The sequence below is a fragment of the Monodon monoceros genome, unplaced genomic scaffold (assembly GCF_005190385.1).
Source record: "Monodon monoceros isolate NGI ecotype Baffin Bay Population unplaced genomic scaffold, NGI_Narwhal_1 Super_Scaffold_18, whole genome shotgun sequence".
NCBI classification, from domain to species: Eukaryota; Metazoa; Chordata; class Mammalia; order Artiodactyla; family Monodontidae; genus Monodon; species Monodon monoceros.
The window spans coordinates 106,835,672-106,855,295 of record NW_021703774.1 but is presented as its reverse complement, the minus strand read 5'-3'; the positions used below and the strand labels follow the sequence as shown (position 1 = coordinate 106,855,295).

The window sequence follows — 19,624 nt, the reverse complement described above, 5'->3', positions numbered from 1 at the left end:
TGATGACTTCCTATGTCCACTGACCCCAGTCTGTATTTACGTACATGCCACACACCAGAATAAGATTTGTGGTGAGCTAGAGTATATATTCACAAGAGCCCTAAAGGGTAAAAAGGTAAAATGAAACTCAGGGAAGAAGTTTTAAACTAGTTTAAATAATAGAATAAAGTCTTTTATGCTTCATTATAACCCATTTACCATGCCTCCCTGTTAGAATGAACTCTGATTTGAAGACAAAAGATGAAACCCACACGTTATTACTCTGTTCTTAAGATCACTCCTGAATTTAAAAGGGTCTCATTTATTCTAGAAGCATTCAAAAGCTTGACCATTCACCACTGTGTATCTGTGCTTATTAGCTCAGGTTTAAGCAGTATAATTGTCTGATTCCACGTGACATGCCGGGAGCTTTGACTCACTCTCTACACCCCAGGTTGATAATGCCTCGTAGTGGGACAGTCACTCAAAGGAATCCAGTTCAGTCAAGGGCCCCAGAAAGGGCAGGATGACCCAATGTCAAGGCCCCACTATTTGGACAAACTGCAGGGGGAGGTCAGGAAGGGAGGGAGGAAATTCCGACACACACTTACCTTTCGTAACCTTAGACCCAGAACAATGGATCTTGTGCACAGAATAAGAGATGCCAAGCAAATCACAATGACAAATGCATCAAACACCAGGACATACTGAGTATTTTTCTGAACTGAGAAACGAAAACAGAATTCAAATGTCAAACACACCTTACTTGGGAATAATTTACAAACAAGATGGCAGCTGGAAAATAAGATCAAAGGATAAATGCTTCAGCATCAGAAACAAATCACACTGCACTCATTCAGAGGTTCACAAACAAGGTAATCATTCCCTGATGTCGAGTTATACATTTAAAAACATATAAATTCTTAAGAGATGTACTAAAGTGTATTCATAAATATTTACTATAGAGTGGAATTCGGTAGAAGGTGGTCCATTTGGGCTCCATTCAAAAGAGGCAAAACTACTGACATACTCTGAGTTCTTTCACATAAAAACAAACATCGAGTTCTCCATTAATGGGGGAACACACGTTTTAAAGTCCCACCACTCAGAATCCCCATTTCTGCTTCTCAACCTTACTCTGTACTTTCTCAGCAAAGAGTGCCAATTCAATACGCTTTTTCTGTATGTGGGAAAAATCACTTCTCAGAATGAAAGTAAGGAGAGCAGTAATCAGATTTTTGCCTGGGAACACAGTAACACAGGGAAGGTACTGGAAGAAGATGAAACTGTAACCTTCGCTTCTCTCAGACTTCACGGTATTGTCCCAAATCCCAACCACGGCTCTCCCTGCCCGGCCCCTGCTCACCCCCCCGTGGTCTCATCCAACTACCGCCTGCTGCTTTCTCCCGGCCCCCACCTTCCCCACCCTGAGGCCACTGTCTTCCTCCTGCCCCGCTCCTACCAGGCACTGGAGCTCTCTCCCTCCCTCTCTCCTCTCTCTCTTTCTTGCCTCAGGGACTTTGCACATGCTGATCCCTCTGCCTGGAACAGCACCCCTCCCCATCACACATGGGGATTATTCAGCCTTGGGTTTCAGACTGAGTATCTTCCTCCCCAGAACAGAACAGGACAATTCTCTAAATTCCCATCCCCATCAGCCCTCCCCCCAATACCCTATCGTAGCCCTGTCCATAAGTGTACACACCTACATCTCCATTTACTCCCCTCTGCTTTATGGTCACTGAACTTATAGTTGTGTTTTCAAAGACAGCACAGAGACAGTGTGAAATGAAAAAGGACGTGGTCTCTGGAGCTTGAGACCTGGGTCTGAATCTCCAGCCTGCACTCAGAAGCTGTGGAGCCTTGGGGAAGTTGCCTCAGTTTCCTCATCCAAAAAAATGGGTAGAATGAAAAGAATACCTATATTATAGGGCTGTCGTGAGGGTTAAATAAGTTCACACATGAAAGCACTTGGAGCAGCCCCATGCACACAAGAACAGCAAACTCAGTGGTTATCATATCATTCAATGTCCATCTCCTCCCGGACATGATTGGCTCTGGGAGGCAGGGACCGGGTGTGTTTTATTCAGCGTGACAGTGCCTGTGCTTATGTGTGTCCCCATAATGCTTCAGTACACTTACAGGTAAGTGCAGAGACCCCAGCAGAGCACAGGAAGACCACTGAATAATCTAAGTCAGAACTCGTGAAGGTCTGAGCGAAGTTAGAGGCAGAGAAGGCACACAAAGATGAGGCACAAAGTGGCGAAAGATGAAAAAGAGAGACTCGACCTGGTCTTTAATGGGACTTAGGGAGTAAGGAAGGACTGACCAAGAATGACTCCTTTCTGTCTTGGGTCAACTGAGCTCAGTCTGGACATTCATGACAAGAGCAGACAACTTGGTGGCAGCTGAAACCATGGGTGTGGACACAGCCACTCAGAGAGATGACAGAGCAGAATGCACACTAGGAAGGATGGGAAGGCGGGGGTGGCAATGTTTGGGAATTAGGAGAGGAGATGCACTCAGGAACCAGATGGCAAAAGGCCAGGGGAGAAGGAAGCAGCGCTGGGGACAGGCAACCTTCAGGAGAGTCTAAAGTCAGGGTGTTCCACAGCGACACCTCCACAGAGAAGGCATTTAAGAGAAAGATGGGAGTGTGTCCACGGATTTAGAAAAAACAGCGGCGTGAGTGACCATGGCACGGGTGTCTGAGGGCAGCTCATCCTAACGCTAAGTGGGTTAGGAGCATGGCCAGCAAGTAAATGTAATTCACTGAGCGAGTTATTTAGCCTTGCTAAGCTTCAGATGCCTCAGGTACCAAATGGGAGCATAGCTGTACCAGCTTCACGCGCTGTCAGGAAATCAGGTCAAACAATCCCTGTTGAGCGCTTGTCAGTGCCTCGTACGGAGCACTTACCTCCACCTTTGGCCATTTTATCCTTCACAAGTTTAAGTTATCTGGAGATACCATCTAATGGGTAGGTAAGAAAACAACCTGACCAAAACCCAAGACCATTTTTGGGGGGAGGAGCCATGGAATGAGGCAGAGGGAAGAGGGGCAGTTCTTGGGAAGATGGGACCGCAATCTTAAAAAAATGCAAGAACAGCCTCGAGTACCTTCCTTTCTGACCTATAACTAGAACAAAATTTCTAAGATTACTTGAATTGAGCCTTATTTACAGATGGGAAAACTGAGGCCCAGAACTAGGAAGATAAACCGTCCCTCCTAACAGAGAAATCAGTATTGTATTGTTTCAATTTGATTTATTGAGAAGACTAGTTTGATGTGGCTACAAAAAGTATCTTATAAACATCATAATTGCTTTCTTCTTCTACTGAAATTATGTTATTCTCACAGGAACAGTTCCTAAACCTGGATTTGTATAACACTAGTCCAGAGAGATGCCTCTGGAAATGTGGTTAAGAAAATCCTACCCCACCCAGTCCTTCCAGGGGCCTGAGAAGTCACACACACACCATCACTGCCGCCTGTGTGACCCTAACCAGGGCTTCCCACACTTACTAAACCCCATTTCCCTGGGACATACGTTTACATCACCCATCAGTGGGCAGTCCTGTCCATCAGTATCTACCTCCTCCAGCTCCCATGCCCAAATGGCTACATTTATAAAATCAAGTTAATGTGAAGATTAGTGGCACACTGGGCATGGGTATTAGAAGTCAGAAAACGCAACTTCAAGTTTGTATGTAAAAATGCGCACTCCCTTATATTTCAGCTTGAGATAACATAGGTAATGACAAGAAGGAGAGAGAAGCTTCAAGGTAAGCACATGGATGTGAATGAACCTCAGAATGTTTTGCAAATAGCACAAGGATCCCACCAGCTGTCACCCTTGCCTTTGTTCTACTCCCCCCCAGAGCCAGGGCAATCAATCCACCAGACAGCTTCCTATACAAGAAAAAAGAAATCCACTTCCTAAGCTGGTTTCCAAACTTCAGCTTTTTAATACTTGTCACATCATCTTAAATTTGTGCTCTCCTAGTGATGGCGCAGCCCTGGGAGAAGCATCTATAAATGTCAGTACTTCTAGCTGTGATTTTGTGTTTCTCCTCACTGGCCACAGGAGGGAGCCAGAGCGCCTCTCTTCTGAGCAAAAGCGAGGACAGATCCCCAATATTATAAGGACGCCCGTGGAGAGGAAGGAAACCTTGTCTTGGCAAACGTGTTTGACTGACTAACTTATTTGGTCAAATGACTATACCAAACCACATTTCCTATTTGACAAGGGTTAGCTTTTATCACATAAAATGGCTGCAGCCTACACTCGGACTTGGAAGACACGTGTCTGACTTGCGCGTTTCTGCTGGGGAGAGTGTGTCTGCTGCGGAAGAATACCCACTTTTAAACAGAAACTAAAACTGTGTACTCTGATGAGAGGCTGGAGTCAGCTAATGGGACTAAAGAGACAAAACTTCAGGGGTCTTCCCTGGTGGTGCAGTGGTTGAGAGTCCGCCTGCCTATGCAGGGGACACAGATTCGTGCCCCGGTCCGGGAAGATCCCACATGCCGCGGAGCGGCTGGGCCCGTGAGCCATGGCCGCTGAGCCTGCGCATCCGGAGCCTGTGCTCCGCAGTGGGAGAAGCCACAACAGTGAGAGGCCCGCGTACCAAAAAAAAAAAAAAAAAAAGAAGCCAAAACTTCAAAATCATCAGGACATATTAGGCAACCGAAAAGCAACAGGCCACAAATTGAGTCTAATTTAAAACTAATATAAAACAGTTAGGAACCCCAGGTATTTTACATTTTATTTTGTTCTGATAATCTGGTCAAAGGCAGGTTCAGTTAAAGAAAACTTGTAAATGAAAGAATACTGATCATCCATCATTAACATCATCCCAACCCCCGCAGTGAGAATGGGGTCTGAGTAGCCCATTTTAGTCTGTGGATCAGGAGGTATTTCCTGAGTAATGACTGAGTAAATGACCCAGGTTTGTCCAGGCTGCTCTCTGGGCTCTGAAGGCCTTGATCCCACTCCACTGTCACAGGCTCAGATCAAATCATACCTTCTCCAAGAAGCACTGCTGGACTCTATGTCTCACTCTGTCCCCATCAAAACGAACCTTTCACTTTCTTGATCCTCATATCTTCTGTGCCTCCACCACTTACTCCTAGTCAGGACACGCTAGAGATTTTATAAGCATGCCAGTGCCCCTCACGAAGGCGTTTTCTTTCTTTTCCAGAGCGCCTACAAATACTGTGTGCCAACTGCTGTTCTCGGTGCTCTGCTTTACATACTCATTTAATACTCAACATGCTGGAAGGTAAGTACTATTATTACCTTCATTTTGCGGAGAAGGACCCTGAGACACAGAGAGGTTAAGCAATGTGTCCAAGATCACAAGCACAGGAAACAGAACCGAAACTCGAACCCAGGTAGTCTGGCTCCAGAAACTGCTCTTAACCGCTGGGCCACACGACCTCTCCTACAAGGTCTGTAATCAACATTTGCTGTATTGAACAAAAATGCAAAGCTTCGGGGTATGCTTAACAGAAGCGAATGCTCAAAATATGGTGTTTTGGAGCCCTTTATTCTTATCATCATCCAAATAAAACATTTATATATCCCAAGTCCCAAAATGAAGTGATAAAAATCTTCCATAATCCACCATGGGCAAGCATATAACATACTTACTAGATCCGGAGATGTTCAAGTCTTTACATTCCTCGATGTTAGCGTCACTGTCAAAGTAGATTTTGATTTTGCCACTGTGAGCTTTATTGTCAAAGATAATCTGGAGACACAAATTGATGAAGAGGTTACGGCCCAGCAGAAAGTATGACTGGTTAGATCAATTCTGCTTAAAATATCAATGGCATCCAGATAGCGTGCCGATCCAAAGAGAGTTAGACTGATGAAAATGTCCTCATCACATGATTCCTTCACAACTTCCTATTATTAATGAAAAAATGTGGTCCAAAGGGGGAATACATGAAATTCTACTAAAAGCACATTCGGATTCAGAGAAATTCTAAAGCAAAACAGCCAACCAGTCCAAAGAACAAAAATGAGAATTCACCACTAATTTTTGACAAGAGAACACAAAGACCTCATTTATTACACTGAATGGAATTTACAAGCATTTGCCTTAATTTAGTCCTTTGGGTATGAAACTCTAGATTTTCACTAGGCTAGAAATTATTTTTCTATTTGCTTCAAACGCTATATATAGGTTTTCAGAAGTGCTACATGTGCTTTCAGAAGTGGCAAAGATTGCTCCAGGGTTATGGTTGAATTTAAGATTTCCAAATGCCCTCAATCTTCCACATTATGTTTCAAGCATTTAAAGTTTATAAGTGAAAGATGCAGCGTATTTTAGGGGCTTTCCTGGGGGAAAATGAGGCCTTGAATGCCAGGGCTAGTGAAGTTTGGTCCTAGCTCATAGGTATAGAAATGAGGTCTGTATAGCTTAATTCTCGAATCTCTGGTTTGGTCATAACGATATTCTTAGATTACACTGAGAATGTGTAATGTGCACGTGGCTTGTGCTCAAAGATGTTCAGGCACCTGTGGGTTTAATCATAGATCACATACACGTTCAGCTCTCCAAGCTTTGGCTTGCCTTGGATTTCATAATGCGTTTTGTAATGTGTGGGTCACCCCAGGGAGATTAATCATGCTACTCTCTGGGGGAGACATTCTTCCTTACTACATGTCACAATTTATAATTAATTTTTTTGTTGACTTGTTTTTCTATCTCTTCCACTAGGCTGTAAGCTTCCTGAGGGCCATGGTACCTCTAGAGCATGGCAACTTGCCTGCTGCCTCATAGGGACTCATTGAGCATTCAGCGATTGTTGTTGAATGAAGCATGCTTCTGAATTGCTAAAACAACAGCTACATATAACGTCCAGCTGAGCATTCAGTTCTGCCCATCAAGAAACATGAAAGAAGGAAGAGAGGGAGAGAAGGGAGTGAGGGAGGGAGGGAGGGAGAGAGGGAGGGAGGGAGGAAGGAAGGAAGGAAGGAAGAAAGGGAGGGAGGAAGGAAGTCCATGGCACATGCCTGCCCCTCCCAAAATAAAAGCTGCAACAATTGATCCTTTGCAGATTAGCCTTCAGACCAAGGGGGCACTTTCTGCCTTGAGGTTTGAAAACATTTGCTACAACATTTGCAAAGACCTTCCTTCGAAGGTGGGAAAAACATTATAGGCACTTAAAACACAGGTCATAAGCTATTTTTAAAAATGTATTCGGAGAGTAGGAAGTCAAAGTCCACTTTGAAAAGTCTTCTCAACCCCAAAATCTAGTTTTAAAAAGTTGGAATGGGCTTGTATCATTTTTAGAAGTCATGGCCTCTGGACTAACGATGCTATAAAGTGGCATTAAAACTGTTTTAAACACAACTGCATCAAACACATCTATAGGCGGAGGTGCTTTGCACCCTGCACCTACAAAAGGAGTAGAGAAAAATGATAAAATGGCTTAGTAAAATAGACACTTGCCGTATTCTGAAAGATGTAACAGTCTGGTAGCTCTCGGGAATGAATCGTCTGCAGGTCAATGCCTTTGAGATGAAAGGAGATTTCAACTTGCAAGAGGCTGAATGGAAAATATTACAAGGTATAAATTGCCACAGTCTTCCTCCCCTACTCTCCTTTCCCCATCTGCGTCTCCTGGGCAATGAGACTCGAAAGCATATTTACCGATAAAATGCCAGTCTGAAGAATGATGAGTTCTTCCAGTCCTGAGGGTTCTTGGAGAGGGTCTGGAGGTCTAGGTGAATGCAGTCTAGGGCCATGAAAAAACCACAGTGACTGTCAGGCAAGAATCAGATGCTAAAACCAGTGGGCCGAAGTGTGATGAGAGCAGAAGACTCAACAAGTTCCAAAGCATCTCTCCACAGAATACTTATTAATCACAACAGGGAGACCAGTAACTTTACAGTGGGGAACCTGGCAGATCCCACCCTAGCCACGTGATCAAAGTTAACATCACCAGGATTGAGATAAAGAGACATCATGTGCCTCCTGAAATAACGTACCATTTGTGTGGTATTTCTGCCCCAAATGCGTAACCTCAATCTAGGCACAAAGAAACGGGAAAACTAGGAGCTTCCCTGGTGGCGCAGTGGTTAAGAATCCGCCTGCCAATGTAGGCAACACGGGTTCGACCCCTGGTCTGGGAAGATCCCACATGCCATGGAGCAACTAAGCCCGTGCGCCACAACTACTGAAGCCCGCATGCCTAGAGCCCGTGCTCCGCAGAAAAGAGAAGCCACGGCAATGAGAAGCCCGCGCACCGCAACGAAGAGTAGCCCCCGCTCGCCGCCAACTAGAGAAAGCCCACGTGCAGCAACGAAGACCCAGCACAGCCAAAAATAAATTAATTAATTAAAAAAAAAAAAACAGGGCTTCCCTGGTGGCGCGGTGGTTGGGAGTCCGCCTGCCGATGCAGGGAACGCGGGTTCGTGCCCTGGTCTGGGAAAATCCCACATGCCGCGGAGCGGCTGGGTCCGTGGGCCATGGCCGCTGAACCTGCGCGTCCAAAGCCGGTGCTCCGCAACGGGAGGGGCCTCAACAGTGAGAGGCCCGCGTACAGCAAAAAACAGGAAAACTCAAGGGAGGGACATTCTACTCTTTAAAAATGTCAAGGTCATTAAAAAAAAAAAAAAAACCCAAGAACTCAATTTTTCTCCAGATTATAGGAGACTAAAGATACATGACAACTAAATGCAATATGTGATTTTGGACCAGGGGGGTTAGGCATGGCTTTTGCTGTAGATAATGTTAGGGCAATTGATGAAATATGAATAGGATCTGTAGATTATAGTATCACATCCACGTTAACTCATGCTTTTGAGCACTGTTCGGTGGTTATGAGGAGCACGTTCTTGTTTGGGGAGACGCACACAAGTATTTAGAGGTAGGGGCCTTGTGTCTGCACCTTAGTCTCATAGATTTCAGGAGAAATTTTTTTTATGTAGGAAGAATGATAAAGCAAATGTGGTAAAATGTTAGCATTTGGAAAAGTTAGCTGAAAGGTATACAAGGACATCTTTGTGCTATTTGGCAACTTTTCTGTTTAGTCCGATACTTTTCCAAAAAAAAAAAATAATAAGAGAAAGAAAGGAACTTAGATTGTATTCAAATAAAAATAAATTATGAGCTGTAAACTATAAAAGAATGATTCCAAGAGCCACACATAAAAATTAGTCTCATTATTGTGTAGCCTAACACCTTAACAGGAAACCGAGGAGGTCTGGAGACAATGAACACCTTTCACGGTCAACGCCCTTCAAGGTCACTCAGCCCTGATGCCAGAACTGGTGTGAACCAGCCTGGCTGACTCTCACCTGGGCTGCTGCTGCCCCCTTTGTGCTGCCTCAAGAATGGAAAAGTCAGGGCCTCCTGCAGTGCCCGACCCTCAGTAGGTGCTTGAGAACCCGGGTAGGCCCTATGGCTTGTTCTCTGAGAATCTTCTCTCACAATTTGACTCTTTATTTGCTTATCTGTCTCCTCAACTAGAAGATAAGGTCCTTGAGAGCAAGGGCACAACTGCTGTGGCCGCTGAACACCCATTGCCTAGTATATAGGACACTCAAAATATGGAGGACACACTTACATTTTATGACAATCAGGCATCCTGGGCCAAAAACAAGGACACGGCGCTGAATGGACAGCTCAACAGCCACAATATTTAAGAGAGGCAGGTGTCAGAGGGGGTGCCTCCCTATGCTTGGCAAATGGACCATGAGTATCAAGAAACAATTCAATGTTGGTTTTCCTGACTGGGCCTTGATTGATACAGTGAGGGCAGTTGATCAAAAGAAGCTTTTTTTATAGGAAACTAAAGATAGGATGATACAGATAGCAAAAACATACAGGGACTTACTCTCTGCCAGGCACTGTGCTCGGGGCTTTCTAGGTTCTCTCATTTAATGCATCATCCTGTTTAACCCCCCGAAGCAACCTTGTGAGAGATACACTATTGTTGCCATTTTACAGATGGACAAACCAAGGCACAGAGAGGCCAAGAAACTTCCTCAAGGTCACACAGCTAGCTGGTGGCCAACCAGAATTTTTTTTTTTTTTTTTTTTTTGCGGTACACGGGCCTCTCACTGTTGTGGCCTCTCCCGTTGCAGAGCACAGGCTCCGGACGCACAGGCTCAGCGGCCATGGCTCACGGGCCTAGCCGCTCCGCAGCATGTGGGATCTTCCCGGACCGGGGCACGAACCCGTGTCCCCGGCATCAGCAAGCGGACTCTCAACCACTGTGCCACCAGGAAGAAGCCCCTAAGCAACCAGAATTTAAATCCACATGTGCTCAGTTCCAGAGCCTGAGCTCTTCACCAGTACACTGATGAGGCTGACCTCTGAGCACCTATTTCGGAAACTCAAAAGGCCCAGGCTCCCTACCTGACTCATTCACTTATTCAGTAAATATTTACTGAAAGCTTTCAGGGGCCAGGCATTGTGCCAGGCACTGAAGGTAGAGCGATGAACGAGACAGACGAGGTCTGTATGGAGCTCACACTGTTGTGGGGGAGATAAACCAAGAGTGAAAAAATATACACAGGACAATTTCACGGTGTGCACAGTACTGCCAAGACACAGTGAAGTGATGGAGGTTAAGTGGGTGGGGAGGCCCTACCTGAGGAGAACTGTTGGGAAGGGCTCTGAGGCACTGGGGCTGTTTAAACGAACACCTGAGGGAGGAAGGAGACCCAGCTGAGCACAGATCCAGGGGGAGCACTCCGGGCAGGACAAAAGTGAGCACTAAGTCCCAGGCAAGAAAGAGCCTGACTTGTTCAACAAACAGCAAGGAGGCAGGACCAGGGAAGCAGGGGCTTGGAGAGGCAGGCGGGTGGCCGGTCCTACAGGGACTTGTGGGTTTTACTCTAAAAAGATGGGAAGCCACTCGTGGTTTTTAGGCCAGGGAATGAGATGTCCCAATTTAGCCAATTTTTAAAAAAATATCATTCTGGTTGCTGAGGGGCAGGGCAGCGGGTGGAGACCAGTCCAAGCAAGAGTGGCAGCGGCTTGGACTACAGAGGTGGCAATGGAAATGGAGAAACCAACACATTCAAGTTTGGGGATTGAGCAACTGGGAATATGATGGCATGATGGGAAAATGTTGGTTTCGTTTTCCGAGATGGGCAAGAGTAGAAAGAAACAGGTTGAGCCAGGGGTAGGGGGTGGAGGAGGCTTGAGATGTTCTGTTTTGGACACAGCGGGTTTGAAATCCCTATTAGAGTCACAGCAGGGGTTGTCAAGTGGCTTGTCAAGCAGCCGGCTGAATGGAGGAGGAGTCTGGAACTCAGGGAGGAACTGAGCTCAGAGATGCGAATTTGGGTGCAGAGAGAGGGAGGCGACTTCGCAGAGCTGAAGGGGGTGGGCCCTGGTGCTGTGGGAGGCCTTTGGCCGCGGCCTCGCCTCTGCAGCACCGGGCTGACGGGAAGCCTGCTGGAGGTGCTGTGTGCGGAGGTTTGCAGATGTGTGGCAGTGCGAGCGTGTTCTGCTCTGGCCCGTTTCTCCAGGAGGTATCAGCAGCTGGGGCACTGGGGCTCGGCCCTGGTGACGGCTGGCAGGATCCAGGTGAGAAAGAAGGGAAACGCAAGTGCCCGAACCGCTTCTGTAAGGGAGTGATACTGATGGACAGAGGTGTCCAAGCTGGTACAGGGGGCACTGAAGGCTGATGGTGATGGACAGTATACAATGTGTGAAGCTGGTAAAAGAGAGAGAGGTCTGTGCGAAGTCAAAGACCGCAGCTGCAGCGTACTGAGCCGGCGCTTCCCAAGCTTCATGTGCGTATATGTCATTCAGGGATCTCGTTAAGATGCAAATTTGGATTCTGCATGTTTCACAAGCTCCTGGGTGATGCCCATGTTACCGGGTTTAGAGTAGCAAAGACCCGCAGTCACTAAATCGCTGCATGACCTTGGCCTAGTCACCAAGCTTGACTGAACATCAGTTTCCTCAAATGTAAAGTGAAGGCCAAACTGAGGCTATTTAAGGCCCTTCTACCTTCAACATTCTTATTCTAAAGTAAAGGAAAAGGAAAAAATAATATTTAAATTAAACTTATCTGGGCAAATGACTGTATTCTGAAAGAAGGAGGACTATGTTAAAAATCTGTGTGCCAGGGCTTCCCTGGTGGCGCAGTGGTTGAGAGTCCGCCTGCCGATGCAGGGGACACGGGTTCGTGCCCCGGTCCGGGAAGATCCCACATGCCGTGGAGGGGCTGGGCCCGTGAGCCATCGCCGCTGAGCCTGCGCGTCCGGAGCCTGTTGCTCCGCAATGAGAGAGGCCACAACAGTGAGAGGCCCGCGTAGCACAAAAAAAAAAAAATCTGTGTGCCAGATACTGTCCTAGGTCTTCTTCTCCTGTATTTCATTCATTCTAAGACATGAATTCACTTCGCTGTACAGTATAAACTAACACAATATGGTAAAGCAACTATACGCCAATAAAAATTTTTTTAAAAATGAAAAAAGACATTAAGTTTTTGCACTTTCAAATGTTTATAAAACAGGTGTGTTTTTTAAAAATTGATGACGGATTCAGGGAAATATGACAGCACATGTTAGTTAATGTTACACTATCTGTAAAATTTGCCTTATAAAAGTCTATTTGATTATTCAGATTCTGTAATTGTAATAGGAGAACTACACTTTAGCTACATACACATTCAGAACTCTCTGGAGTCTGCCATACCTCATGCTACAGTCATTGCTAATGAGGCCGCCAAGCACTTGGTGGCAGCAAAACCTAAGAACTGAGATTTTTTTTTAAAGAATGGCAAAAGCCCTGAGTAAAACATCAAACTTCAAACAGAACAAACTGATATTGGAGTAGCAGCCTCATCACTCAGATGAATCTCATTTACAAGGCAGAACACTCCAGCAAATGAAATAACAACCCTCTCAGAGACAAAGGGAGGGTGGATTCAATATGTTCTTAAAATGACAGGTAAAATGATGAAATGGTCATAATGTTTCATGCTAAGCATACGTGGAAAGGAGAAGATAAGAAATTCAAAATCTGCATTATAGAAAGTGAAACACTGTATTAGAATGATATCCATCTAAATGTTGTAAAAAGAAATTTTTTTAACAAGATTCATTACAGTACCCCCAGTGAAGCTGAACTGTAAAGCTATAGGTCTAGAGGCAGGGACAGAGGGATGAATTAGGGGAAACCCTTAGCTTGAACTGTACAATCAGTCGTGCAGCTAAACATAACCCACCAGGAAAGCAGCACACAGGCAGATCTCTGCGCTGAGCACACTGAAGGATGCTTCTCTTAATCATAAAGATACTGCAAAATTCATAAATAGGTAATCTAGAACAGCTTCTGCTAATTAAAATTATAATGCCACACCAATGAAGTCAAACTCAATCCCTATTTATACCGTCTGCAGGCTTTCTCCAATGTGTCCAAGACAAGAACGTCTAAAATCCAGTTTCAAGCATTTTTAAGATTATTTTTTACACCTTTTGAATAGATACATCAAAAAGTTCTCTTTGATAAGTTATATTTAATTTAATAAGTCAAAAAATATAATTAGCTTGCTTCAACAGTCTCTCTTAATATAAAGTCAAATTAATAGTCAACTTCTCTCCATTTGGTTAAAAATATTCCATACGATGGAAAGGAAATGACCAAGGACACCACTGTCCAATGGTCAGGGAATAAATCCTGCTTTCTGCTCTGTCTCGCCTAGCCACTGATACTGACTTTGGCCACATTTCTTTAATCAATTTTCCAAGAAAAATCAGTTGAGGGAAACAACGTATGAATCACTGGAAAATAGTCGTGTGATTCATCCAATTAAGGCTCACATTTTTAAGAGGACAAGTGGCCATGGCTCATTTGGAGCAGAGGGTCACTGCACAAGCTTTCAGCTCCACCTCTCAGTACTCCCAGTTATAGGAACTGCCCACAGCGGGGAGCACAGCTGACAGCGCAGGAGAAACATGCAGGGTGAAACTGGGTCAGCCCCTGCAGACTGACTACCACACAGATCTCAGGATAGCAGAGCCTGCAGGGCAATAAGATAAGGGACATTTCAAGGCTGCTGGCCACAGAACCAAGCTACTGATGGGTCTCTGGAAGCAACCTGGGGACCCTGACAAGTGCTGGCTCATGGGCTGTTTCTTTTAGAGTCAAGAGGGTAGGACACATTGACTTATGAAAAGATTCTAAACAGGTAGCCTGTGGGAAATGAATTAGAACCTTTGTTTTACAGGGATGTTCTTCTTATTGTATTACCAAGGCACCTTAAAATCGGGTTATAGGAAATATGGTCAAATGAACTCTGGAGCTCTCTTTTTAATAAAACCACTCCAAATTTACACTGCTACTAGGACCCGGATTTCTGACCTGTTAGCTACTTGAGGAGCCATGACTGGTTAATCTCTGCAACCCCAGTTCATAAAACAGGGAGTGCTTTAGGCGTGATAACTGTACACCAAAGGTTTGTTGAATGAAAGACAAAACCTCCCGAGCCTCAGGTCAGATACTTTGCATTTATATATGGTATGCTTTTAAATTCTTAACAGAATGTCGCAAAACAATTCTACTTGATTAGATGTTAACTTTTTGCCAATCTCCAAACAGAGAAAATGAGTTATTAATCACAATTCACCTCTGAAGAGCATTAATATATTTAACAAATGATAAAAGCAAGAGTACCCAGCATTTTCACTCACATTATTTCATTTAACAAATACAGTCTCATTTTTTTTCAAAAAGCCTAATCACCCCCTCACGGAGGGAAAAAATTAAACAAACAGGAAACACCTGTGCATTTACTCCCCAAAACCAAAAATCTTGAGTTGCACCAAAGAGATGCACAAATGTTCCTGGTCCTGTCACAGCAGAGCCATAGTTTCCTGAGCCAAAGCTCTTTGCAGGCAAACGTTAAAGCCTCAGATAGGTCAGCCGTCACAAAAGCAAAGTTGTTTCATTTGGGCTCCCGGCGCACGAGGGTGTTTTTTGCTCTTACCACAGAAGATGATAAAGAAATATAATGAAATTATCACTGTATTACCTATTTCAATGTCGCTGTCAATATTTAGCGTCTCATTAGAAGGAAACATGGTCCCTTTCTTGTAATGCTGCTTACAGACTTTTAATCCAATTCTGTTGTCTTCATTTTCTCCATAACCAAGGGTCCCCAGAGATAAATTCCTTAGCTGATGAAACTATTAAAAATAATTAAATAAAGACATTTATGAGCTTAACAAGTTTCATCAGAAGTTATAGCACATGGAATATACTTTTAGCTATTTTTTATTGTTTGTCTCATATCCCTCAGTAGAACTACCCAATGTAAAACACCACAAGGTAATTTTCTTGGGTTGAGCAGAAACACACGGCATCACAGAACTCGAAACTAAAGTGCAGCCAGAGGCTCCCACCCACTCAGAGCCAAAGTCAAGGTCCTGCCTATCTCTCTGAACTCCCAGCCCACTACTGACCACTGGCTCCACACACCCACCTCCAAAGCCACACTGACCTCCAGGCAGTTCTGGAGCTCTCTAGGCACACTCCTGCCTGGGGTCTTTGCTGTTCCCTCTGCCTAGAAGCCCAGGTATCTATCTGCAAGGTTCACGTCTTCAGACCTTGACTCAAATATTACCGCCTCCATGAGGCCTTTCCTTACCACCCAAAGAAAACTGCAAACATCCATCTCCAGTGCACACGCACCACCAGGCAGTCCAGTCTCCTCCCCGCTTCATTCCAGTTATCATTTTCAACATACCTCTGAGGACCCAAGCCATCCACACCCACCGCTTACATTAACACAGCTTTACCATCTGCCTATCTGTACTACCAGGGCTTTACTGGCCCCTATCTTCATTAATATGAATTTATTATTCCAGGAAACTTTTGCCCAGGAACATAAAAATTGCAAATAAGTGTATTGTTTACTTCAGGAACATCCCAAAACCTCATTTAAATAGATGATCATTTTGAAGATGTAGTCTAATAACTCCCAAGACTCTCTGAACATCCCCCACCAAAACCCTCAACTTGTTATGCCCACCAATCCTAAACTATTATAGGATGATCTTTACTCAGTTCTTATCCAGCTCCCCTCACATTGAAAGACATGCCTTAAACCAGACTTCAAAATCTATAGCCAGACTTTGCACTCTACAACCTATGGAGAATGGTCAAGGGACCATCTCTGCTACCACTGTTAGCAGTGAGCTCAGTCTTGCTTCCCAACATGCGTTTTTTTGTTTGTTTGTTTTGGTGGTGTTTTCAAGGAGTCAGCATTCTGTACTATATTTTTTACTTCTTTTCATTTGTCTGGCTCTCCCCTCTAGAATTAAGCTCTATAAGGACAGGAGTTTTGTCTGTTTTATTCATGCTATATCCCCAATGTCTAGAACAGTACCTGGTACATACTCGGTACCCAAATATTTACTGAATGAGTAAATGAATGAATGAATGAATAAGAAAGAATAAGAATTTCTCTCCTTTAAATATTTTCTTCAGGCCTACCAATCTGGTTTCTCAATACTACCTAGACACAAATATTATCATATCCTACTCCATATTCTTAAAGTTCAGCTAGGCTTATTAATACTAAGACATCAAAATTGAGATGCTAGAATCTTAGATTTGGTCTCTCATTCATCAAACCTTCTGAGATTATAAGCCTACTTTTAGCTATTTGGCTATTTGATCTGCGGTAATCTCCCAATAGTAGCGAGTGGGAAGGGATAAATACAAACATAAATCTTAAAGAAAAACTTAAAATAGGCAAAATCTATTGTGTGGAAATGTAGCTACGGAAAAAGCAATAAACTTTTGGCAGACTATGCAAAACTTAAATCAGAATATGTTAATATATGTATAATTTTTTTCTTTGCTAAGACAGCAAGGTCAAGGATCAACATATTCTCAAAGTATAGGTAAGTCACAACAAAATACTTGCCTGACTAATAGCAAAAAAGATGCTCTCATAGGTGTCCTCTTGAGTATATACACTGCAACTATATTCATCTTCATCTACACCGGAATATCCTTTCAAAAACAAGTGCTTAAAAGCAACAGTGTTTTCTTCTTTGAAAGCAACCACCAGCTGGTTACTTAAACCAAAACGAACAAGCTAGGAAAGAAAATCAAACAGAAGTATATGAATTTTACCATTTATCAGGGGAGGCAAATGCCTTCTTATTATCATGAATCCTCACCTATAAACATCAGCCAGAAAAATCTCACTGCTTTGGCTTTTACTAATCATATCAATGTCAAAAAGGAAGTCTTTCCCCCCAGAAATAACCTCACCAAGCTAAATCAGCAATTCAAAATAGCATAAAATTAGAAGAAATGAGCACTCCTAGAGACTAACACCCTTACTGGCCTTTAATGATGGAGAAGGAGAAGAGGAAGGAGGAATCCAAGTCAGTTATGTCTGAATCCATTTTCCTTTTTCTTTTTTTATAGTTCTGCTATTTTTTTCTTTTCAAAAAAAATTTTTTGAAATATAGTTGATTTACAATGTTGCGATAGCTTCAGACGTATGGCAAAGTGATTCAATTTTATATATATATATATATATATATATATATTCTTTTTTATATCCTCTTCCATTACGGGTTATTACAAGATACTGAGCACAGTTCCCTGTGCTATACAGTAGGTCCTGGTTGGTTATCTAATTTGAATCTCTTTTTCTTATACTTGTATTTCAAATTTATTGTTTTCAAAACTGATGGACATTTGAGCCTTGAACAATGCGGGGGTTAATCCAAGTATAATTTATAGTCCGACCTGCGAATTCGAGGATTCAACCGACCGTGGATCGTGGATCATGTAGCATTGTAGTATTTACTACGGAAATACATCCTCGTATAAGTGAACCTGTGTGGTTCCAACCTGCTATGTTCAAGGGTCAACTGTGCTTAGTAAGCCACTAATTCACGTGCTTGACTACTATTGGACAGTTAAATCTAGATGATTTCACATTCAGAAATTGTAAGTATTTTAAAAACTCATAACAGTGTTTTGCACGTGGCTTGTGAAGAACGTTTTTGAAAAGTGGCCTGTATAGTACTTCCTCCAGCTAAGAGGTAATTGTCGTCAAAGGAATTCAATTCCTCTAGCTCTGCAAGAACTCGTATGAGATTTACACCTAAGAGTTCCTGTCTCCAAGATCTACAGCATCAAAGCACCACAAAGGATAACAGGGGTCACTCCACCTCCATGATGTCGACCCAAACACTGTCACCACGCACCCACCTTCTTGTGATAAAACTCCTACTTATTCCTCCTTATACAGGGTTAGATGCCAAGGGCTCTCTTCACCAGGAGTGAATGTATTCTTTCTGCCCTTAAGTTTTCTTCTTGGAATCCAACAAGTAGGGAAAATTAGCGGGCACTAAATGTCTACCCCCCACCCCAAACCCAGGAAATTCCATACACAAACAACCTCTCTCTCCACTCACACTCAAACTCACACTCTGTCACATACTCTTTCACACTCACTCTCACACACCCTGTCTCACACGTACACCCTCACATGTGCTCTGCTGCTGTCGTTCTCTCTCCTTCTCACATCAACACAAATACAGACACACACATGCCATGGCAGAAGTCAGACCCTTATAAACCCTGTCCCACACACCCTTCCCCATCTGCCCACTTTATCTCCTCATCTGCTTTATTAGACAATGAGAGTCCAGAAAACGTAACCCAAACCTTCACCATGCTAAGTCACCAAAACAATTTGGGACTCTGCTATCATGTGTGAAACCAGCAAGTTCAACAAGATGACCTTGACATTTGTGTTACCTGCTGTCACTCCATGGTTCAACTACCAGACCTTTCAGATGAAACAAATGTTAATTTGCACCTGCAAACTTACATAATTTTTTTAGTGATTTGTATTTTTTTTTAATTTATTTCATTTATTTTTATTTTTGGCTGGGTTGGGTCTTCGTTGCTGCATGCGGGCTTTCTCTAGTTGCGGCGAGCGGGGGATACTCTTCGTTGTGGTGTGCAGCCTTCTCATTGCAATGGCTTCTCTTGTTGAGGAGCACGGGCTCTAGAGCGCAGGCTCAGTAGTTGTGGCACACGGGCTTAGTTGCTCTGCAGCATGTGGGATCTTCCCGGACCAGGGATCAAACCCTTGTCCCCTGCATTGGCAGGCAGATTCTTAACCACTGCGTCACCAGGGAAGTCCCTGTATTTTTTTATCTTTTAAATTTTGCCCGACTTTTTAAAAAGGCTAAATAATTAAAAATAGTTACCAGTTTTCAGCAATTATCACACTCCAGGCACTGTACTAACTGCTTTACATGCACTATCTCCCTTACTAACACAACAATCTTATGAAAATGTTAATACTGTTAACCCCACTTTACATATGTGGAAACTGAGATTTAGTCTCATTACACAGCCCAAGACACCTAACTAGAATGAAAGCCAGGCCTAAATCCAAAGTCATTTTTATTATGTTACAGGAGTTCCACCTGCTGAAAAATCTGACTTTAGGACTCCTGTTAAAGAATTTACGTGCCAGCTTTCCAGACCTGCAACTATTGTTTGAGAATGTACATAGATGACACTCTTTAGCATCTGAGCCTCACCAGATCACATTCCTCAAATACCAAGTCAAAGGACTGAGCCATTGCTTAATCCAGCTATTCTAAGGAAAATATCAGA

General features: G+C 43.6%; 1 protein-coding gene across 3 annotated transcripts in view; it reads right to left on the bottom strand.

Moving 5' to 3' along the window:
- MCOLN2 (mucolipin 2) overlaps positions 1-19,624 on the bottom strand; it is a 61,389-nt gene that overhangs the window by 21,382 nt on the left and 20,383 nt on the right. For all 3 annotated transcript variants that reach the window (XM_029229369.1, XM_029229367.1, XM_029229368.1), the window contains exons 3-8: positions 16,893-17,066; positions 14,994-15,147; positions 7,645-7,729; positions 7,444-7,540; positions 5,634-5,733; positions 591-703 (exon numbers count right to left, since the gene is read on the bottom strand). In XM_029229369.1, the coding sequence (XP_029085202.1) occupies positions 591-703; positions 5,634-5,733; positions 7,444-7,540; positions 7,645-7,729; positions 14,994-15,147; positions 16,893-17,066 (723 nt within the window). The remainder of the gene's footprint in view (positions 1-590; positions 704-5,633; positions 5,734-7,443; positions 7,541-7,644; positions 7,730-14,993; positions 15,148-16,892; positions 17,067-19,624) is intronic.